The sequence below is a fragment of the Gorilla gorilla genome, chromosome 5 (assembly GCF_029281585.2).
Source record: "Gorilla gorilla gorilla isolate KB3781 chromosome 5, NHGRI_mGorGor1-v2.1_pri, whole genome shotgun sequence".
NCBI lineage: Eukaryota > Metazoa > Chordata > Mammalia > Primates > Hominidae > Gorilla > Gorilla gorilla.
This window is the reverse complement of record NC_073229.2, coordinates 74,298,855-74,323,520: the sequence shown is the minus strand read 5'-3', so window position 1 is coordinate 74,323,520 and position 24,666 is coordinate 74,298,855. Positions and strand designations below refer to the sequence as shown.

At 36.1% G+C, this 24,666-nt stretch overlaps 1 protein-coding gene across 27 annotated transcripts in view; it reads left to right on the top strand.

The window, feature by feature from the left end:
- DST (dystonin) overlaps positions 1–24,666 on the top strand; it is a 494,942-nt gene that overhangs the window by 420,079 nt on the left and 50,197 nt on the right. For 25 of the 27 annotated variants that reach the window (XM_055391863.1, XM_055391862.1, XM_055391852.1 and 22 more), the window contains 12 exons: positions 400–566; positions 2,776–2,935; positions 3,135–3,461; positions 3,984–4,068; positions 5,172–5,413; positions 6,338–6,544; positions 15,271–15,390; positions 15,586–15,693; positions 17,218–17,436; positions 21,488–21,691; positions 23,011–23,242; positions 24,129–24,355. In XM_055391863.1, coding sequence (XP_055247838.1) covers positions 400–566; positions 2,776–2,935; positions 3,135–3,461; positions 3,984–4,068; positions 5,172–5,413; positions 6,338–6,544; positions 15,271–15,390; positions 15,586–15,693; positions 17,218–17,436; positions 21,488–21,691; positions 23,011–23,242; positions 24,129–24,355 — 2,298 coding nt within the window. The remainder of the gene's footprint in view (positions 1–399; positions 567–2,775; positions 2,936–3,134; positions 3,462–3,983; positions 4,069–5,171; positions 5,414–6,337; positions 6,545–15,270; positions 15,391–15,585; positions 15,694–17,217; positions 17,437–21,487; positions 21,692–23,010; positions 23,243–24,128; positions 24,356–24,666) is intronic. The other 2 variants (XM_055391867.2, XM_055391861.2) reach the window with 1 other exon arrangement.

Here is a 24,666-nt window from a genome sequence, read left to right as displayed (position 1 = left end):
TTTTGTATCTTGACAGGACAGATAGTTGTTGAATGTTTAAGGCATTCTTATTTCATTCCGATAATGGAGATTTTGCACTTTTTTTATGATTCATTGGAGTTATCCTAAGTGGCACCTTCTACCGTATTATTCTATATTTAAAAATTAATAATGAGTTTAGTGGCCTTACCAATATTAGTTTTATCTACTATGAAAAGCCCCTGCCACAGTGTCTGACCCAATAGTAATAAATCATTAAACAAATGAGTTACCTTTTAAAATCTCGCTTTTCAGATCCTTTCATATGTGCATACATACAAAATACATTTTTGTCATATTTCAAATGTACTTAGAATACATTTTACTTTATATTCATACAATTATTCCCTTGCTTTTTTATATTTAATGTTTTGTCTCAAGCTTCTCCAGAGATTGTTGGATGACCGAAAATCTACGGTGGAGGTAATCAAACGAGAAGGAGAAAAAATTGCTACAACAGCAGAGCCTGCAGATAAAGTGAAGATTTTGAAACAGCTCAGTCTCTTGGATAGCAGATGGGAGGCATTGCTTAATAAAGCTGAAACAAGGTAACTTATATACTTCCAGTTCTTTTGAAAGAGTAGCAGTGGCCTCTGTCTACAAAACTGACATTTTGTATTTTGGTAATACTTTTCTTCAAATCATGATTTTCCTATGTTTATCATGTATGTGAACAGAGATAGCAAAGATTGTAGTGCCTCTTTCCTCATTCCTCTAATGGTAATGGCTTGTCACTGCTATATCCCAACTTTTTAAGAAAAGCATTTCCCTTGGGAGTGATTACTTCATTTGTTTTATTACATAGTTACTGCCTGCTTACCACGCATCAGGCACAGAGTTAGGTCTTGTGTTATAGGGGTGAGCTGGGCAGATCATCTCTGCCATCAGATAGGGTACAGTCTAAGAGGGTTTATAGCCATTGAGAAGTAATGATAAATGTGATGTCTCAAAGTTGAAATACAGGTTGCTGTGGGAGCATATCACAGGAAGAACCTAGCCTAGGGGCAGGGAAATGACAGTTAAGCTAAGTTTTAGAGGGGAATGGGAGCTAGGAAACAAAGAAGGTAGAAGGGTGCTCTAACTTCATGAAGGCTAGGAAGCCTAGAGCCTGGCTCCACTGGGTGTTTGTTCTCAACAATTTTGTTACAAAACCCCAACCCATATTTCAGTATCTGCATTGATGCCGCATTGACTAGCCATAGTAGTAGCTACATTGAAGAGTAGTCACCTAGGCTGGTTGGGTTGAAATAGATGAAAATAGAAGAATCACTGACCTGAGTGAGTATGTTATATAAATTCCCACCTTCTTTGGAACCAGAATAGTGAAGAGAAGGATTTGTCTAAACTTCAAATACAGAGTATAATTAATTATAGCTTCAGGGCCATAGAATAAAGTGCTCCCAAAGAGGTGAAAAATCTCATGTTGTCCTCTGATATGTGTCAACAGATTAACCGTTCTGTGTAATGCCCTGGGAGCTGTGCCCTGGCTGCCATGTATCTCAGTAATTTTAAAATAATAAATGAGTGAATGTCTAGATCTCTGCTTTACTACCATAACTAGTCTTCTTTTCCTAAAACTTTCTTCACAGAGGTATTAAATTGAGGGATATTGGTAATGGTTATGATTCATGCCCAGATTTATTGTGGACAGTTTAAATCATAGTAGGTGAAATCCCATCGCAGAATAGTTATTTCCACTGATTTTAGATGATTGGATATTTGAATTTAGAAGAAAAGGTCACAGATAGTGATAATCCAGAGGTAATTATGAATATAGTAATTTTATTCATTTTTAGGATCAAATATATCAACTGAAAGTTTTTAAAAATGTGTGTGTATTGTGATATGTTATAGAAATTATGTTTAATAGCTTATGCCAATTTTCTGTAATTCCCTTCTTTTTCATAGAAAGCTAATTTTTCAAAACATGTAATTCCCTGAAAATTAAACATGATAAGAAGTTATGGCAGCAATATCTCTTGATCCCAGCAGAAATTATGTATACAGGATTTGATACTGAATCAGGTACTCCGTATGCAGACCAGAACAATAGCTTGCTCTAGATAAATACTGAGGACAGCGGAAACAGGTTTTAGCTTTAGTCCTCTGCAACTGAGGAAACGTATTTCCAAAGGTATTTTAAAGTACCAGTAAAAGTCCAATGAATACTTCTCCCCTGTTCATGATATTTTAATCCATAAAATATTAATATTGCTTTTGGGAAGTAAACCTAACCCTGTGCTTTTATAAAATAGGAATCACTATTAATTCCACTAAGGAGAGGAGGAAGAAGCTATGTATGCTCTTCAAAATTTGAAACCAGTTTTTATCATTTGATTAAGAGCAATCTCAGTAACTGTTGCTCCAATTGAAATTAATATATAAAGCACTTAAAATGGGGCCTGGCACAGAATATGTGTTCAATAAATTTTACCTGTTGTCGTTACTATTACTGCTGTTATTATTATAACATTGCTGTCATTATTATAACTGTAACTATTGGAAGTATTGTTACAGAAGATTACTTCAGACTTTCATGAGATTCAGGAACTTGAGGATGATCTGTTGTTCAACTTTAATTTTTTTTAACAGAAGAATTGTTTTAATATGTTCTTTAAATGTTAAGAGATTTAAATTTTAACCTTAGATAGTTTCTACAGAAAATGTTTAGAATAGATTGCAAGAGCATGCCTGAAGATTTTTGTTGAATATTTCACACATTCTTCATCCCTAAATGACCTTTTGGCACATTTGTAGGAATCGTCAGTTGGAAGGTATCTCGGTGGTAGCACAGCAATTTCATGAAACCTTAGAACCACTGAACGAGTGGCTTACAACCATAGAAAAGAGGCTGGTGAATTGTGAACCCATAGGAACCCAAGCATCTAAACTTGAGGAACAAATTGCACAGCACAAAGTAAGATATAAATCACACATTAGCGAGGTTCAGTTTTTATTGTGTGGTTTTGTGACATAAATTTGAGTTATGTACTATTGTTTTGTTTAATTGCAAACTAAATCCATTTCACATGTCATGCTTTAGTTTTATTTATGTTTTCATTTTTATTTGTCCATTCTTTTTGTTTTTCTTCTTTATTTTTTTAAACTTTGCTTAGGCCTTAGAAGATGACATCATCAATCACAATAAACATTTACACCAGGCTGTTAGCATTGGCCAGTCCTTAAAGGTTTTGAGCTCCAGGGAGGATAAAGATATGGTGCAGAGTAAATTAGACTTCTCTCAAGTATGGTACATTGAGATTCAAGAGAAAAGTCACAGCAGGTCTGAGCTCCTCCAGCAGGCCTTATGTAATGCTAAGATTTTTGGGGAAGATGAAGTTGAACTGATGAACTGGCTGAATGAAGTGCATGACAAACTGAGCAAGCTGTCAGTCCAGGATTACAGCACTGAGGGGCTATGGAAGCAGCAGTCTGAACTTCGGGTATTTTGATTTATTTTATTTTATCTTATTTTTTCATTTCAATTGTCATTATTTCTTAGTCCTTATTTCTGTGCAATTTTATGTTTATGATGATTTCGATGAATTGCTGTACTCAAAAAAAGACTGTTTATACAGATTACTTTTAATGAAGTCATTTTAAAGAAAAGAGTGACTCTATCTAATTAGCTGGATATTTCACTTTTCATTTTGTTATTTTGTTGTTGTATACAAAGACCTGTATTAACCAGTACTTCAGTACGTCCACAAAGCCCATTTTCATAGGGCCCTAAGTATTTTCTGAAAAGGAATATGCTGTGAATTATGATAGATGAACATGGGACATGGGCCACAGAGGTGAAAAGAAGAGGTCTAAACATGGGAACAATAAGAACATTTGAAAATGTGAGATATTTACTCAAATATGTCTCTGTGAAATCTAATTAAAGTTCTCTGAGATTAACTAATGTTAATGCTGACTTAAATGTTTTTCCCCCCACATAAAAATGGTACCTGTGTTTTCAGGTTCTGCAAGAGGACATCCTACTCAGGAAACAAAATGTAGATCAGGCTTTACTAAATGGTTTAGAACTACTGAAACAAACCACAGGTGAGATATCTTTCAAATCAAATCATCATGTGGTCAGCATTTTATATTGTTTTCAAAATATTTTAGGGATGGGAAAAAACCAAAACACTTTATAAATTTTGGTCCATTCCAAGACTTTTATTCTGGAGAATGCTTTGAAGACCAATCAAGGGGGTGGTTAGGATATGATCTCACTTTTTTCTCATGATCTCACTTGAGTTCTTGATGGAAGTTGTGTGTATTACTCATAACATAAAGCACTTTGGCACAGGAGCTCATCAGAGAAGCCCAGGACAGAGTCACATTACTTTTCCACTTGTGGAAGGCAGATGAACACGTAGGTTGTAGAAAATTTCTTTTTAAGATAGATTGCATTGCAGTGACACACAGTATGGCTATGTGCACAGCTATACATGGGCTTCATTTCTTCATGTCTGAATCACCAAGAAAACTGATACATAGTTTAGTATCTAGATGAGATTTTTAGGACAACTCAGGGAAACTAGTTTTAGTGATTCCTTTGGCCATAGGAATTTCACTATACCTATATTCAGTTCAGCAATATGTGTATGTTGGGGGCAAGTACCATTCATTATGCATTGAAGAAATTAAATGTAGAATCAAGAGCCTTGAGCTAGAAGTCTGAAGCCCAGGACACAGTTTTTCTGTGTGTCAAAAAATGAGGTAGAGGCAAATAAAGATCTGTTGGAATAGTGCAGATGAGTAATGATGAATAACTAAGAGCAGAGAGGCTAAGTATCTTGCCCAAAGTAACCCAGCTTTTAAGCCATGCATGAAGTCAGTATTTGAACTCAAGCAGTTTTTAACCCCTCTTCTTTGAAAACAAAGTCTCATACAGATAGATACAAAAGTACTGCTTTCCACATAGCTAAAGACATTTAGCCTTTTCCAGTTCCTACATTGTATTTTCAGAGTGATTTAGATTTGCTGAAATCTTGGGAAAGATTAAAATTTAGAAAAGGGCTTCTCTTGAATAAGATTATCTTTAGAAAAATGTCTCCTTTTGTTCTGTGGAAATTTCATCAGTGTTCCATAATATCTGAAGAAACCCTCCCCCTGCCTTTTTTTCTTTCATAAGAAATAACGTGACTTTGAAATTTTAGGTGATGAAGTTTTAATAATTCAAGATAAATTGGAAGCCATTAAAGCAAGGTACAAAGACATTACTAAATTGAGCACTGATGTGGCCAAGACTCTGGAACAGGCGCTGCAGCTTGCAAGGCGGCTGCACTCCACACACGAAGAGCTGTGTACCTGGCTGGACAAAGTGGAGGTGGAATTACTTTCATATGAAACTCAGGTTCTGAAAGGAGAAGAAGCAAGTCAAGCACAAATGAGACAAAAGGTAAGCTCTGATTTCTGCATTTTGGATTAGTCTTTTATCTTTTAGGCAGTCTTATTCACACAAAAATAAAATTATATTTGTCTTATGTCATTACATATGCTGAAGGATGCCTTGGTGGGTGGAGACCCAATAGAAATTGGCAGCAGATCAACTGTTTAAAGTTTTAGGAGCCCAGAGATGAAAACAGTATGTTATAATTGTTGCAAGAGTCTTATATTTGGGAGTATAGTTTATTACCCAAGGGACAGAATGATGAAAACAGAAAAAAAAAGGAAAATAATCATTGTTTCAGAGACACACATAGTTTGGTTGGAATACCAATATTTCTATAAGATAACATGGGGTGGGTTTTCTAATTATATCACAAACGTAGTATACTGCATGGTAATCATTCCTCTTTTCCAAGATATCAGCCTCTGTTTTTATCATCCTTGAAGTATGATCACATGTGGGTGAAAGGGAGTTGGTGAGGTCAGGCTCACTGAGCCTGTAATGATTCTACTGTCATGATTTAAAGCCAGTTTGTCATCATTTTGAGGGTCACTTAATTCTGGCTTGGAATATCCTCTTCATTTTACTTTTCTGTTACCTGATTACTTAGAGGTTCCCAGAAAGCAAAGAATAATACATGTTAACTTGCTTGTTTTTGCTTCTGAAATTTTAAATATTTATATTAAATTTCAAAGATAAAATCTTGCCGTGTCGACAAATGAATTGTTCTTTGAACTTCTCAGGAAACATTTTTCTTTTTGCAAAATAGCTTTAGATAAAAAAGGTTTATTTAACTCGACTGAAACTAAGGGAGGAGGGGAGTGGGGCAAAGCATCACATTATTCGCCTGCAAAGGACTTGAGCTCCAAGAACAGTTAAAGGAAAAGTCTGTTGAAGCTCTTAAGTGTTACTTACTTATTTGTATGTTTTCAGGAACTGAAAAAGGAAGCTAAGAACAACAAAGCCTTACTGGACTCCCTTAATGAAGTGAGCAGTGCTTTGCTGGAACTGGTACCATGGAGGGCAAGAGAAGGACTTGAGAAAATGGTAGCTGAGGACAATGAGCGCTACCGATTAGTGAGCGACACCATCACTCAGAAGGTGGAGGAGATCGATGCAGCCATTCTGCGATCACAGCAGGTAGGGAAAAATGGTTTGTTGTTTAGGCAATAAATTTTCTCCAGCTGTTCTTGGAGCTTTTACCTGAACAAAGATGACTGTTAATACTGTTTCCATTCATTTGCTGTGCTTCCAAAATGAAAGGGTGGATTTGAAAAGAAGTTGACTGGGCTTCTTCGACGTCTGAGCACCAGGGCAAGGCTAATCTGCACATTGTTCACAGCCATCTGCCTCACTGTTTCACAGATTTATCCTTACCAAGTCAGACACTGCGAAGATCAGCCCAGCTTTCCAAACAAAATGCTTTTGTCTACACATATGCATATTGCTGATATTGATTTTTATGTATTGATTAAGTCTAATCTGTATGTGAGTAAATACTGTGAATTGTTTTGTAAGTCAGTATTAACTGTTCATTTACAGAAAGCTGGGGCAAAGAGAATGTTTTCTTTTTAAAAAGGAAGCAGTTTTGTTGGTAATGTGAAGTTTTTTTCTGAAGATGACAGAAGGGGGAAAAGATGATAGGTTCCAATTTGTCTATAACTCCTGCAGAATGTATGCTCCAAGAGTTTTATAGGCATTCAGCCCTTAGCCACAGCTCCCTGGGAAGACTGTGGGCAATGAGTGGGGTCCTGGAAATAGAAGTTCATAATATAATACATGTGTTGATTAACTTTAGTTGAAATTTCTGTGAATATTTATATTAAGTCATCACAGTTACTACAAAGTTTATGTGTGGGGGGTAGTATGATATTGCACTGTACTTTAGAGCAGAGCTTGTGATGGTGTACGACTAAGCTTTTACTAGTATGAGCCAAAAGCAAGAGGCATAAATCAAGCTGATTCTGTGGGAGCATCCAGAATTAATTTTCTAATGTTGCCATAGAAATGGAATTTATAGTTAGTTCTAAAGCATAATGTTCTGCTCCTCATTTTAGTGCTGTGCTCTGGGATCACAACAGCTGATGAAATGCAGTGATAGCAAAAGCCCTGGCTAAGAAATTTTTGTGAAGGAGGGCATTCATGCTTGAGGAATGTATTTGTGTGACTCTGTTTAAACAGAGGAGTTTGTATGCCTCATTATTATAGGAAAATGAGGGTGTTTATTTGTGAAGTTTATTTAACTGTTGAAAAATATATTTTTTTCACTGAAATGTATTTGAACGTTTCCCAACTGGCACTGAAGGCTTCTCTAAACAGCAAGAAAATTATTCTGTACTCTTGGGAGTAAGAATTTCTTGAGAAGTTGACTATGGTTGGCTGGTTCAGTAAAGTGAGACAGTAATAAGGGCACAGTCACAGATTGAGTTTTCATTGGTTAGTAATCTCTGATATGTGCCAAGGTCATTAACTGTGGCCAGGTTCTTCAAGGTTTTGCATATGTTTTCCAAAGGCATGGGGGAAAGTAAGTCAGTGTAAGTCTTCCGGAATCCTTTAGGAAAATAATGACTTTTTTTTTTTTCTGATAGAATTAGTCCTTATTTAAAATTTCAAGATTTTCTCAAAGAATATAGAAAAATTCATGAAAGAAAGCATATGTAAGCAATTTGGTCTGTATCCTTCCAGTCTTCGTCTTGAAAGAGAAGGAGAATTTATATAGTAAAATCCTTTTGAAAGTGAAAGACAATGTATATAGTAAAAGTCTTACTACCAATAGATTACACATCTTAATGCCACTGATATCTTCTGGTTGTTCATGTGTGTATTTTTATCTTCATTTCTTTGAAATACCTGCAAGTCTGTCCAATGAAAATACCTCCAATAAGGCTACATAGACACACAGATGTTTAGAGCAGGGAGGAACATGCCCAGCATGCATGGGATAAAGTGACTTGCATGTGGTCTCACAAGCAATAAGTGGCAGAGTAGCAACTAAAATTTAATTCATATCTCATTCTCCCTCACTGCTGTGCCTCCTCATAAATTATATATAGAGAAAAACCCTCGAGGGTGGTAAACCATTTTTTTCCTAAAATTCTTCAATAATCCGAAGGTTCCATTATTACAACAAAGTGGAGGTATCTAATGAGAATATTTCCAGCTATAAAGACTGTGGAGGATGAGAATACAACACTAAAAGGATCATAAAACATTACCGTGTAGGGAAACGTAAGAATAGAGTAGTAGGTACCTGTCTTCCTGGTGTGGCAGAGATTTTGCACTTAAAAGATAAGTTTCTAAACTCATAATTTTCAAGTTTATAAAGGAGCTAATATATCCCTGAAATATTTTATAAGGTTGCCTACTTATAGATGTTTGGAATTAGGACCAGAGTACAGTTTGATAAAAATGTTTGTTTTCTATTTTACCCAATAACTACATCTATGAAATATAAAAAGGAGTGATTACAAAAAGCATATCTTTAGACCTGGACATTAGCCATGTATTTTGGACTATCTGTTTTGCATTGTTTAAACAAATTACCATTCTGAGTCTCTTCTTTATATGAAATAGGGACACGATATGACCTGAGCTCATCTTTTTAGACACACCTTTAGTCATATGTAATTTGTTTTATTAACAGTGACTCTTCCCCCAGACCCCTGCCCCCAGCCTACCAACAGCCACACATGATGGGGTAAGGACATGTGTCTTGAATAGTACTTAACAATTTTAAAATTTACAGATTTAATGATTTGTCCCAGTTAAATCAGGGAGAGTTAAATTAGATTTTCAATGACTAGGTGTTCTGTTTTCTGAGCAGAAATATCTCTTCAGATACTTCATATTTTTTCCCAGTTTTAAGGTTGCATATATACAGATATACCTCTTTTATAATGTCAACCTGCTTTTTGAAATTTAACAAAAGCATAAGCACTTTGTGAACTGTCAAGCCACAATCACAGAATGTATTGACTTCTAATCATCAGCATGGAAGATGTCAAGAAAAACATGGAAAAGACTTAAAAGTTTGAAGGCAGAACAGAAGGGAACATACAGATACCTTCTCATTAGCACATACTTTGTAACCACTTTGTATAAATTTAGGTTTTTAAAAAGTTTTGATTTGACAAGGTTAGATTTTCTTGTTAATCCTATATCACAATAACAGTTTTGAAAAGATACGCTATTGAACTTTCATAACATAGGTGTGAAGGCCCTATTTGTTATTATTTGAGAAATAATTGAAAAACCTCAGTAATGGGTGAATGAGTAAGAACTTGTACATTCACTGATACCACCCACCAATCCCCCAAATCTGACTCTAGATTTGCGGGCATTGATATTCTAAAAAGGGTATTATTTTTTAAAGTAGTTGGGCCCATTCATTACTTTTAGGAAGAATCTGAATGGGACAAGGCAGCTTAGTAAATAATGATGTTGAGCTGAACTGCCTCCCTTTTACAATACATGCCATTATCTGAGTTATAAACTATACGTATTTTTGCATTTTAAACCTACGCAGAGTAGCATATCTTTGTTGCTTTCTTTCTACAAGCTTTGTGGAAATGGAGAAAGGCACTTTTGCTTGAAAAATCTACAGACTTGGGTTCTGAATTCGGACTACCTTGATTCTTTAAGCCTCAGAGCAATTCATCATCCTTTGCTTCTTATAATGTGCAACTGTCAGTAGTTGCTAAAATACGTATATCTTACTGGGTCTGGGAATCCCAAGCTTTCTTCAGCAGTTCTAATTGCTTGGCTTATGTAAGTGGGCCCCATAATAACCCTGTTAGAAAGGCCCTTGGATTGGTGGTTTGGGTGCAGTTAATGCAAACAACTGATTGGGTCATTAGGAATCAGCCTGGAGAAAAATATCACCTGTTTATTTCTTTTAAAGGACCAGAAGGAAACATCTCCTACGGAAATGAGATTTGTTCAGACCCTCCAGGTGTTGTGGATGGGAAAATATGTCCTGTGTTATAAATAAAGAAAAGCAAAGTGGAAGGAAATGCTAATCAAAAGAAAGTGATAAGATCCCCAGTCAGGGGAAGGGAGTAAAAAGGATGTCCTTGAGGTTAAGGTTTGCTTATCACTTTGCCTTAAACCTCTATTAAAACCTATTATGTATTGACTGTTGTGATATTTGGCAGTCCAGAAGTCAGACCACCTTCGTTAGAATCTCAGGCTCAGCATTTACTACCTGAGTAGTCTTTGGTAAGTTAGTTAACTTCCCTTTACCTCATTTTTCTAAGCTGGAAATGGAGTTAATGGTAATACATGATACAGCTGTCAGGATTAAAGGAGGTATTGCATGTTAAGCACTTAGAACAATGTGCTCAGTAGGATGCTGGCTGTTACTGTTTTAGAGAGTGTTTTTCAGGCATATTTAGATGTAGCTACTTAAAATGTCTTGCACTAACTTTTAGAAAATTCCTGAAATGCTAATTCAACTATAAACAGAAGTTACAGTAGCTAGAGTTGGTGGTTCGGCTCCTCTGATGCTATTAAAGTATTTCCCCAAATACAATTATGGATGCCAAGATTATCAACATTTTATGTTAAGTCAAATTTTACTACTTGTATGAGTAGTAAACAAATTTACTAAAATTTGACCTAGTGTATTTCTCTCCGTGTTGCTTACATGTAAAGTGAGCCATGTTTATGGTCCGTTAGAAATATGTTTATGGACCATGTTTATGGTCCATTAGAAATGTTAACCAGTCATTTGAGTGAGTCATAGACCTAAAATGCCTCGCCTTACTATAAATTACTTAATGTAGATCCTGTAGCTACTCCCTTTGTTGCTTAACAATATTTGATAATTTAATTTTAAACGTTTCTCAGATGACAGGCGGGAAATATCTGTTTGAAGTCTTTTTTTTTTTTTTTTTCCTTAGCAGAGCAAATGTTTGACTTGATCAAAGAAACATTGTTTGGATTTCAGCTTTCCTTTTTTGGCAACTTAGATGGTATCACCATACTGTTTATTGCTGGAAAGTTTTTTTTTTTTTTAAATAGGGAAGACATAGTGTTAAACTAATATTAATATTTCACAGCCTGACTGTCTTTATGAGGACACTCATTTAAATACTGTCAGGCTGAACACAAACAAGAGGGGTGGGGTATTACTTTATTTTTTTTTTCAGGAACCAGTAGAAGAAAAAAATTTATAACTGTTAAATTTTATTCAGATATCTTGCAGTATTTACACTCAGGTAGAAAGGCCTGAACTGTTTTTCTCAGTCTTATATTCTTTAAATGAATCACATAATCAATTTTTACCTATAGCATTATTATATATGCCTTGAAAAGTAAGAATCCACAGAAGACTCTTTCACTTCTTTTTCATGGGGATTCTTTCTCCACACCTGAAGCTGCTGAATTAGTTGATGAAATGTTTTTCTTTTGTTTTCATATTGATCAATAATTGCTCATAACTTCCTTTGAAATTAAATAATATCACAGAAATTATTGAACCAGCTTAAGATAGATTATTTTAAGTGGTTTCTTGGTTTCCTTATAATTACAGAAAGTCTACCTATAAGCTTGACGATATTAAATTTTCAATATCAAAAAATAAATTATACCCCACGTTGATGAAGTTATAGCAAAACACTGCTTGTGGGAGTGTACATTAGCACATTCTACCTGAAGGGCAATTGGGCAGTATTATATCGAAGAGAGAAAACACAAATAGGAACTTATAGGTGAGACGTTACCCACAGAGTTGTTTTTCTTTCTTTTAAAATTTTTTTTATTTATTTTCTTTTAATTTTTAATTTTTATGGACACATAGTAGATGTGTATATTTATGAGGTACATAAGTTATTTTGATACAGGTATACAATGTCTTATTAAAATTAAACTTGTTTTAAGATAACTCTAAGTTCACCTGCAGCTGTAGAAACAATACAGAGAGATCCCATTGTATCCTCTACTCAGTTTTCCCCAGTGGTAACATCTTTATAGTAAAATATCACAAGCAGCATATTGACATTGATACAGTCAAGATACAGAATATTCCCCTCACCACAAGAATTCTTCATGCTGCTCTGTGAGCCATACCCATTCCATCCCACCATACCCTCCCTAACTTCTGTCAACCACAAAGCTATTCTCCATTTCTATAATGTTATTTCAAGAATGTTCAAGTATTTTTTCAGTCACAATCTCTTTCTTTTCTCCTTCTGGGACTCTGATAACATGAATATTAGGACTTTTGTTGTAGTTCCACAGGTACCTGCAGTTCTGATTATTTTTTAAGTTATTTTCTATTATTCAGTTTGGGTAATTTCCATTTCTATTTCTAAGTGGTAATTTCTTTTCCTTCACTGATTCTTTCTTCTGTCCCCTTCATTGAGCTCATCCACTGAGATTTTTATTTCAGTTATATTTTTCAGTTCTACATTTTCATTTGGTTCTTCTTTATACTGTATATTCTTTTTCTTTGCTGAGATGTTCTGTGTTGTTGATGAAGCCTTCTAATTTCTCATTTGTTTCAACTATGAACATTCAGAAGTACTCATTGAAGCATTTTTATCATGGCTGCTTTAAAATCATTGTCAGGTAATTCTAACATGTCTGCCATCTGGGTATTGGCATCTATTTGATTATCTTCTTTAATTCAGTTTGAGATTTTCCTGGCTCTTATATGATGTTATGAGTGTTAGAGCTTAAGCTTTCTGTTTTAGCTGCCTTCCTCTTACCACTCTGGCAGAAGGTGGGGGTGCTACCAGGTGAAGGTAGAAGTCCAGGTTCCCAATTCAACCTCTGTTGACACCTAGGAGATGGCTCGTCATTTCTGCTGGGTGGGAGTGGGAGTTCCAGCTCCCTATGTGGTCTCTACTGGTACCACAGTGCAGGTGGCTGTGATGGTGACATACTGAGTGATGGTGAAGATCCTGACTCTCCACTAGGCCTTCTCTGATATCACCCCAGAGGAGTGGAGGGAGGGGCAGTTCGTTATTGCTTAGTGGGGGTGGAAGCCCAGCCTCCCCACATGGTCTCAACTGACACGATGATCTGGGGATGAAAATTCTGGCTCCCTACTTGGCATTCTCTAACATCTCCCGGCAAGAGTGTTGGGGACCTTGTCATGGCATTGCAAGGATAGAAGTGTAGGCCCCCCATTTGTCCTTTCTTGGCATGAGTGTGAGTGGAGCAACCATTTTTTCTGTAGTGTTTGGTTGGAATAGAGTGGTTATTGTTTAAAAGTTGTCTGTTTTGCTAGACTACTCCTTTCCTGGTTCTTTGGCTAGAGAGAGCAGGCTTGTTTTGGGACTTTGTACCCGTTAGTGTTGTGTGGTTGCTAGTTTCTTCAGTATTTAGTCTTAGATACGTGAGGCAAAAAGAAAATCCCAGAGAACTCACCACTGTGTTCTTCCTCGTGGCCCAAGGTCCATGGTAGTTCTGTCCTCTTCTCTCCCCTTTGTGGAATCTTCTTATGTATGTTTTATATATAATGCCTGGGTTTTGTAGGTGTACTTATCATGAGGAACAGAGAAAAGCTAATGTACTCCATCTTCCCATGAGTTGGCATAGTGTTGCAGAGTTTTTAAAGTATGAATTTTTAAAAATCTAGTTTCTTATCTCCACCCATCTTTCTCCCCACCTACCTGTTTTCCCACCTCATCTGGATTTCCAGATTCCTTTGAAAAGTTAGAAGATCTGGCAGTACTGGACTTGAGTAGCCAAAATGTTCATTCGTCATTAATTCTTCCAACTGAGGTCATTTCAGTGATCATTTATGGTTGGTACTGTGGTGTCACAGGCCCATTTTATTCATGGGAGGCACTGGGGTTTATCCGATGGAAGACATTGAAAATGTTCGTGCTCTTTGACTTGATAGTCACTTCTAGGAATCTACACTAAGGAACTAACTAGAGATGCCAACAGAAATTTATATACAAATATATTCATTATAGGGTTGTTTGTATAATAACAAAAATGCAGAAAGCTTAAATGAAAATCCAGGTATGCTAGAATATAATGGTATTGTTTGAAAATCACATTTAAAGGAGTATGACATGGGAAATGTTCATAGTAAATGAAAAAGCAGGATATGAAGCTGTTTACACAGTGTCATCCCAGACATTTTTTTACAAATCTTTCTCTCTTGATTTGTGGAAGAAAATTCACTACAATACCAGCAGTGTTAAATCTGGGTTTTAATTTTCTTCTGTATGTTTTTCTCTGCTTTATGAATTTGTACTGTGCTTATAAATTACTGTTTTAATTACTGTTATGATCAGGAAAATAACATTTCTTAAAATATTTAAGAATGCTCTTAAAAATGTTTTCTGCCATTATTAAATGAGATGCTTAAAAATTATACATGAATCATTTAGGGGTATACTCTGCATATATAGAGATGTATATTTACACATGCATTTATAAACATAATAGTATAATAAATAAATGGGGATATTCTATTCTTTTTGCTAGGAACTATGTACTTTGATAGCAGAATGTTAGTTGCATATCATAGGAGTTGAAGAGATGGGTGAAATGATTAAAAGATGGTACCTGGCTGTTGGCTTTCATAACTGTTAGATTTGGACAGTACTCCTAAGGTGCAAATTATTAAGACTGCCTGAAAAGAAGGCAATAGTGCTAGCTGTCCTAAAATCATGAATGCAGTGCTATAAATCCAACATGTTTTAAGAGCTTGTGTTTAATTACTCTGTGGAAAGTTCTCCTTTCTTTAAAATTTAGTCATTATCACGAATTATTTTAGGATGCCATGAGGAGACAAGCTCGGATTTTCCACTTGTGTAATAAGGATATTTCAAAGAACTGTAGATAGGTATTTTCTGGCACCAGGAACAGGAACGTGCTGACCTAATTATTTATCTTTTGTTTAGTTTGACCAAGCAGCTGATGCTGAGTTATCCTGGATTACTGAAACAGAAAAAAGATTGATGTCTCTGGGTGACATCAGGCTTGAGCAAGACCAGACTTCTGCTCAGCTTCAAGTTCAAAAGGTGAAGAAATACATTTCCAATTGCCATATGAATTATTTGCTGGTGTGCTCCAACTCTATAAAATGTGCTTGTATGATTTACTTTTTAAGACCCCTCTAGTGTAACGTGATATTTTTAACTACTTAGCCTAATTGTTTTCATTTTAGTCATACAATTTCTTGTTTTATTTTTTGTCTTTATTTTGGTAAATCACAGACATTCACCATGGAGATTTTGAGACACAAGGACATTATTGATGAACTTGTTAAATCCGGGCATAAAATCATGACCGCATGCAGTGAAGAGGAAAAGCAATCAATGAAGGTATAATCTTGTCTGTGGACTGGTAGTGGGACTCTTGAAAAAACAGCAGGTGTTGAGCTTTCAGTCCTAGAAAAACACTTCTCCGTTATCCACAGCTGCCATTTAAGCAGCAAAAGTAATTAGTTTAAATAAGGCATTTTTCAAGTTTATAGAATAACAGTGAAAGGAATATTTCTTAAGAGAATCACTATGAGGACAATCTTTTTGAATAGGCACAAAGGCTATTAAGGTTTGAGACCTTGGTTAACTGGCACGCATTAAGCATTCAGTTAATGTTAGCTGTATTATTACCATTATTATCAGTATAAATTATTGTTTTTTATATGTATCAACTATTGTTTATGTGCTTCAGAGACATTTGGGCCTCTTAATAAAAACCAGAATATGTGGCTCTCTCTAATGCTGAAATCCATTTTGTATAAAGTTACAGTAAGCTATATAGGGAAAATATGATCTGAGTAATTAAGGAAGCATTCAGCTTGTGTAGTTTTAATTATCCTTTAATTTGGCAGAAAACCAGCCACAAATAAAAATGTTCAATTCATATTCAGACATCTAAGCAGCCTGAAGAAATTGATGTATATTCATGCTTCTGGTAGGAAAGATATCCCGCGCATGGCAAAAAAATAGGAATCTCTATGCCTAAAATCATATTTTAAAGAGTATGCATTGCTTTTAAGGTAGACCACAGATAAAATAATAGAATGCACAATGTAATGATATGCACTCTTTTATTTATTTATACTCTACAATGGCAATTTGCTTGTTTATAATTGAATATTATTTTTGTAAAGACTCTGATGTGAAAAATACAGATTGTTATGAAATAATTTCTTTGTTATTCTGTGGTTTATTGGGTTATGATTGTGCTTTATCTTCTGCTATTAGTTTTTGCTATGAGTTTATACCATAATCTAGATCACTGTGACTACCCCGTTAAATCCGTGTATAGCACAATGGCAAATGTTCTGCTTTGATTCCTCTTTCTCTTTCTCCTTCTCTTTCTCTTCCTCTTTCTCTTTCTCTTTCTCTTTCTTTCTCTTTCTCTCTCTCTCTCTCTCCCTCTCTCTCTTTCTATATATATATACACACACACATATATATACACATATACACATATATATGTGTGTGTGTGTATATATAATTAATTTTGTTAACTAAAAATTTTGACAATTTCATTTGCAAAAGGTGGTCTTTATTTTTCTTCTGCAAAATATATGTTGCCAGAATCATATGGGACTTGTTTTCTAATCTTGAAGCCATTGTAAGAATGACTGGAGAATTGTGCATATTGTTTTTGGAGATCTCAGTGTCTTATTCATAAAAACTTGAGGCACTTTAATTTAAAGTGAACTTTTGTATGTATAAACCATCAAAATCTGAATAGCTTTTACTGATGTATTCATTTAACATATATTTGTCAAATGCCCACTCTGTCCAGGTGTGCTGTGCTGGACAGAGCACTCTGGAGTGTGTGTGCTCGTTGGCCTGACCAGTTAAACATTTCATCCTTTTATTTTCTAGAAAAAATTGGACAAGGTACTGAAGAACTATGATACCATCTGCCAGATTAATTCAGAAAGGTATCTGCAGCTGGAACGGGCACAGTCCCTGGTTAACCAGTTCTGGGAAACATATGAAGAACTTTGGCCATGGCTGACAGAAACACAATCAATCATCTCTCAGCTTCCCGCCCCAGCCCTTGAATATGAAACTCTAAGGCAGCAGCAGGAAGAACATCGGGTAAGCCTGGTGTGAAAGAGAATATTGTATTCCCCATTAAAAGAGAATCATGATTTTTATGGTGGTTTTTAGTACAGTTAAACACTTACATGATTAAGGCATTTTAGAATATCGTGTTCTGGTCTGTGTAATTTGCTTACCTCATAATTGCTTCTTATACAGGGTTACAGTGAGAAGACTCATGTGGATATACTTATTGTATATGTCATTAATTACATCACAACTTTTATAAAATATGCAGTATAAATCATCTAGATAGAAAAAAATTCCCATTTAAAAATGTTATAGAATTAAGCTTTTGAAGTGCTTTCAATTTACACACATTGAATTGTTTTAAATTTATACATTTAGAATGTAAATGCAGAGTGGAAATATATGGGAGAACCATTATACAGACAAGGCCATTGAGTTTGGAGAAAATGTGTAATATAATGAATGTGTCAAAATAGCAATATTATGAAAGCTATGAAAAGGAAAAATGATGAAGTATAAAGACAGATTATTTTGTTCACCTTAGGTACATGGAACTCCTTTGAAGTTCTTGTTCCTGTAAGTGTAAATGGGTAAAGTAGGAGGAGCACATTTACAACTACAGTTACATCACATTTTAAACATGTATGAAATGGCACATAAAGCCCTCTTTTCAGCAGTCACTTAATTGTTAATATGGCTTAAAATTTTGTAAGGGTTTATGTGAGAGAGCATTCCAGACTGTCAGAAAAAAACTAGATTTCTTGCTATTTATGGACTTGTGAACCTAGTTGCTCTTCCAGATCTGTACAGAATGTACTCTGAGACTAATCATGGTGTGCATGTGTGTGTGTGTGTGTGTGTGTGTGTGTGTGTGTGTGTGTGTGTGTGTGTATGCCTGTGCCCAAGAGAGAAGGAGGGAGAGAGAGAGAGAGGGAGAGAGAGAAAGGGAGGGAAAAGTTCAATTCAGGGTTTATTACATCATTGTTTGGAATATGTGACATCTTGTTAATCTTGTTTGTTTACCTTTTTAATGAATTGGCATTGAAGACTACACTGAAGTATTTATTTAAAAGAGAGTTTTAGAGACCACACTTTAACTTTATTTAATATAGAACGGGAATCTTATGGAGTTCTATCTAAATGATTCAGCAGGAGAAAGACAAGTATGTAGAATTCAATTTTTGCATAAAGATTTATTTGTGGCAGAAATCTGATATCTACTTACTGAATTATTTTAAATAAAAAATGTTTCATGGATTTCTATGCTGAGGTGATTTGAATAGCCACATTTTTAGCATAGCATCAAATAGTATGGAAAGGCTCGTTATTGAGCTGAAATTTTAAAAATTGAGTTTTTTTGCCTTTTTGCATAATCTTCAAGCTCTCAAAACAAATTTGTGATTGTCTGTATAAAGGGAGGTACAAAACTTTGTAGCCACATCTTCAAATTGTTTAAACTAAAAGCTTTGCTGTTGCAGAATATTTGTGGCCTCCTAGGATGGCATTTCTTTTCCAGCTCTACAGCATCTTCTCCATGTATTTTGGGGGAAAATCTAGTTCATTCTAGCCAGGAATGAAAAATGGCTCCAAGGGCCATGTTACCACATGATAGATTTCTTAAAGTCACACCGGATAGCTCCAGCATGACTGGACTCCTATGACAGCATTGCCAAGAATCATTTTGTCACATATAAGGCAAAAGGCATCTCCTTTTGGGCCCTTTTCTGATACACACACATACCTGAGTAGATGGCTGGTAGGTGTTCTCTTGCCTGTCATGGAACGGTTTAAGAAGGGTTTAAAAAAGGCTCCTCGGCCAGGCACAGTGGCTCATGCCTGTAATCCCAGCACTTTGGGAGGCCGAGGCAGGTGGATCACCTGAGGTCGGGAGTTTGAGACCAGCCTGACCAACATGGAGAAACCCTGCCTCTACTAAAAATACAAAATTAGTCGGATGTGGTGACTCACGCCTGTAATCCCAGCACTTTGGGAGGCCGAGGCAGGCGGATCACCTGAGGTCAGGAATTCGAGACCAGTCTGACCAACATGGAGAAACCCCATTTCTAGTAAAAATACAAAATTAGTTGGGCATGGTAGTGCATACCTATAATCCCAGCTACTTGGGATGCTGAGGCAGGAGAATCACTTGAACCTGGGAGGCAGAAGTTGTGGTGAGCCAAGATCGTGCCATGGCACTCCAGCCTGGGCAACAAGAGCAAAACTCTGTCTTAAAAAAAAAAAAAAAAAAGGCTCCTCTCACTACTTGCCAAGCCAAGTTGCCTTATAGTGGTGCTATACAGGTGAGATCTACCTAGACCCAAAGGAACTCCAGAAATATCAGCAGAGATGTAGCATTTTATTTGAGAGTCTCTTGATAACTCTTGAGTGAAAGCTTGTTTTCCAAGCATTCCTGAAAGAACATTGACAGAAGAACGTATGTAACATCTTCAGTTTTCCTTTTCCATGAGATTATCTATAGCTGATATACCATCACCACCTCCATTCGGTAAAGCAGCATGAAGATACCTAATTATGCAAAATAAAAATAAAAACTTGGCCTGGGACACCCAGGAGCTAGATTGCAAACATGGCCCTCCCACATTCTTATGTGCAGCATGCTATATTAGACTCTTCCTTCTTTTAAAATTGAATTCATCTTTATTTAGCCTTTTCTAAAACTATTTTAAGGGAGTCTTTTGAAAACCTTCAAAAACATTTTATTACATTGGTGATAGTTAATGATGTAATTCCTCAACAAGTTCTCAAAATAATGCTCATAATTGATTTTAGTAGACACTTTCAATAAAAATCTAGGTATGTGGCCATCCTGGTGACTGATAGAAATTAGAGTTTGCAGGAAAAGATTGGTAGCTTATCTCTAGACTATCTTTCCTGAAAGTAAGATTCCCCAGAGAAGCTTTTGTGAGGGGCTGGAGTTTGGAGATACACATTCTGGTGAGGACAAAGAGCTGCTGATGAGGGAACCTAATCAATAATGTGGTGCAAATGAAAGACCCCGCAATGCTGCACAGAGGCCAGCCTCAGAAAAACCTGCAAGCAAAGGCAGATCTTCCCCCTGGGGGTGGCTTTGGTTTTGACCCATGAAAAACTGCTCATTGAAATCCATGGGATCCATGAGGTGTATGTATTCTAGCTTTATTCAGGCTTCCAACACATCTTCTCTATTAAAGGGAATGGGGATCCACTTGAATTCTACACCCATGCACTAGTATAAATATCATTGTATTTCTTGATTAGCTAACAAAATTATGCACATTCATATGACATGTGTTTTTCCTTAAATATACCTTACAAACAATGCTCAGTATATAGCTGTGTATTGATAGATTGCCCTTGCAGCCTTTAATATTTTAAAATAATGAATATAGATTCATTCATTTGTGTGTCTATATATCATATATATATAGAATAGATTCATACATAAATATAAAATGTAATACATGTTCATTCATTTTATATCAGTCCGCATATATAAATGCAATGCCTTGTGGGCTTACATCACCCTAACATTCCTTATCTTGAGGTTTTGTCTCAGCATTGCATCTAACTTACATTGAGCTTCTTTCTATTCTTTTTTCTTCCTTCCCTTCTCCCTCCTTCCCCCCGTCTTGTCTCTCTCTCTCTCTTTTTCTTTCTTCTATTTTTGTATATATCATGAGTGTGCAGAAAGGAACACCATCAGATATGACTTGGTGTCTGTAGGTTGGGGACATAGTGAGTTCAGAATACTTTTATATAATATGACCCTAGGCTAATGCTCTTGTCAAAATGTGCTACTCTTGGTATCAGATGCATAATAAACTGGGATTCATTATTTCACTGAACCAGCATCTTTGTACCCTAAAGGGTCTTTGGTGTGACCAGACTGTTGTTTAATCTTTGTGTCAGGGCCTTCTCTTCCTGGCAAAGAGCTGTATGAGCCATCATGTGTTAAATGCCTTGTGATGGGGAGGGGTTTGTTTGGAGTTTCTTGCCAGCTGGATGCATTGCAGGTGTAGACAGCTGTAATATGGAGGTGTGACCCTGAGATACTGAAAAGCTGTTTGGTTTGTTATAGCAACTGCGTGAGTTGATAGCTGAACACAAGCCTCATATAGATAAGATGAACAAAACTGGGCCACAGTTACTGGAATTGAGCCCTGGGGAAGGCTTTTCTATCCAAGAGAAGTATGTGGCAGCCGACACCCTTTACAGTCAAATTAAAGAAGATGTCAAAAAGCGTGCTGTGGCACTGGATGAAGCCATTTCTCAATCAACTCAGGTAATTGTTTACACTAGATATAGAATTGGGTTCTTGCAGACAACAGAGCACAGAAAGACATTTTCCTGGATTTCCTGATTAAATTTTAACTAAAATTATTTCACCACATTCACTCTTGAGTATTGATGTCTGTGTCCCTCAGAGGTGATGTTTGCTTGCATCCAGCCTTTATCTCCTTATCTTTCTCTGCCTGCTTATAGATATAATACAAATAATTTTCAATGACTTAAGAAACATGCAGTTGTCATCATTGTCTGAATATTTAATTCAGTGTCCATCCTGAGTAGAATGTAATATTTGCCATTGGGAGAGATAAAGGAAAGTGTTACAATTATTAATAAAATACTCTCAAGAAGGCAATGAGAAGAAAGAATGATAGGCTAAATGAAAAGAATATAAAGTTGGATATTGATGGTTTTTTCTTTTCTGAAACTATCTTTTTTCAAGAAGTTGAATTTTGAAATACCCAAAGATTTTCCATTTTCAAGATTTGGTTTTCATTATTAGATATGGCACATCAGAGTGGGCCAATGTCACAATCCTGTGTGATTATTCCTTTAACTTTGAGATAGTATAGAACAAAGTTCATTCATAGATGTGAATGAACAAGCTTTTATAGCTTTGCTTAATTGTCTATGGAACCTTTTCAAATAAAAATTTTAAATTCTCTCATGTGTCTGATTATGTGTTTAACCATGAAGTAAATAAAAACTTCTGACACTTGTAACTTCTGTTATATCAGAAGTTACAACATTGGGGAGGTTTTTTTGTTAAAAGTTTTTTTTAACATTTTTCAGTTCAGGAAATGCATAACTTAAGGATTCCCTGGAATCTAATCAAAACTTCCCATGAATTTCACATTAAATAATATAACTTTTCAGGATGCCATAATAGTTCATTAAAAATGAAGTAAACAATCCATTGTAATAGACAAATACTCAGCTTATTGAACTTGATTTTTAAAATTAATTTGAATTATGATAACAGGATGAAGCAGCAGGTAAAGAGACATTGCTGCCATGTCGTCCTGGTCCAATTACATATTAATATATACCATTTCTTAATGGATACACTCAAATATTCGTAAGAAACTAAGTCTGTTGTACATAGGTAGTGTGACAGAGGTGCATATACTTCATGATTTTAGGCATGTCTTCACACACCAGGTGGATGTAACTTTTGAATGGGTCTGTTGATAAAGAGGCTAAGATTTATTCTTAATTCTGACATTAAATTGTAAAAAATGTTTTTTCATTTAAATTTCACACTTGGTATTACAGATCTTTTTTCCATAAAAGATCTCTTTGTTTTGCCCCTAGTTCCATGACAAGATAGATCAGATCCTTGAGAGCCTGGAACGCATCGTGGAACGTCTGAGGCAGCCACCCTCTATCTCTGCAGAGGTCGAGAAGATCAAGGAACAGATCAGTGAAAATAAGAATGTGTCAGTAGACATGGAAAAGCTACAGCCGTTGTATGAAACTCTTAAACAGAGGGGAGAGGAAATGATTGCTAGATCTGGGGGGACTGATAAAGACATATCTGCCAAAGGTAATACTTTTGGAATAGGGAAACAAACTTTAAAGCATTCTAAATGTTTATGCAGTTTACTCACCGTCCAACTGGATAACAAAATGCTGCATCTTAAAAAAGATATTACAAATGTGATGTGTTTAGGGTTGAAGGGCTGTGTATGCAAATTCCTTGTTAATGTCTTCCTGTGTTTGTGAAATTAATCGGTTGAATACAAAGCGTGCCATTATACATAGACCATGTATAAAGACCATATGTTCAAAGACCATGTGTATTCAGGCCTTTTAAATCAGTAGGTTGAAGCATATTGCTAATAAGGCCATATCTGGGGTTTTTTCCTCATTACTGACTCTACTACCTTACATAGCATGGATCCTGCATCACATAGCCACAAAAATGGGAACCACTACCACAGCCAGCCATCTTTGAGATACGAGCTGAGGGTCAAAAGGGAGAGCATGTGCGTAGTGGAAATTCACAATGAGAGTACTCTAGAAGCAAGCCCAAAGTACATACCATACATTGTTACATTCCTGGGACTGAACGGACAATTTTACTCTTGATTTGGGGAGCATAAAAGTGTGCCTAGGTGATTATTTCACTCCCTTTGGGATTAAGGATAGCCTTAATGAACTTGAAACTTGATAAACTTTGTTCTACTCTGAGCTCAGTTTTGTCAGGAAGAACCTTGGTTTGGCAAGAATAGCAGACCCAGAGATATTATGTTATTTGGCATAGACTCTTGGACCCACTGATATCCACTGGACTGGGGTCATTCAAAACTTGGTCCAGTTTTAGATACTTAGCAAATTGGATCACTACTTTCTGTGTGAACTATAACATTCTGCTTTGTTGGTTACGTGGGGCTAACCAGTCGCCTTGTGGATATTGTTTTGCTTCATAGCTGTTCAGGATAAGCTTGACCAAATGGTTTTCATTTGGGAGAACATACACACACTGGTGGAAGAGAGGGAAGCCAAACTACTGGATGTGATGGAGCTAGCAGAAAAGTTCTGGTGTGATCACATGTCATTGGTAGTTACCATTAAAGATACTCAAGATTTCATCCGGGACCTGGAAGATCCTGGAATTGATCCTTCAGTAGTAAAACAACAGCAAGAAGCAGCAGAGGTAAGCAGAAAATCTCATTTAAAGTTAGAAAAATAAGTTGTGGCATAATGAAATCCAGATTCCTTGGGTAAATGTTAGGAGTTATTCTGTTAACATTTATATTTGGTTCTGAAAATGGAATGTGCAGTGATACAGTAGGAGATAGAATATACCCACAAATTTCACTTTGAGATTGTATGTTTAAAACAATTTCTCAGGCCTGCATGGTGGCTCATGCCTGTATTCCCAGAACTTTGGGAGGCCGAGGTGGGCGGATCACTTGAGGCCAGGAGTTTGAGACCAGCTTGGCCAACATGACGAAACCCTGTCTC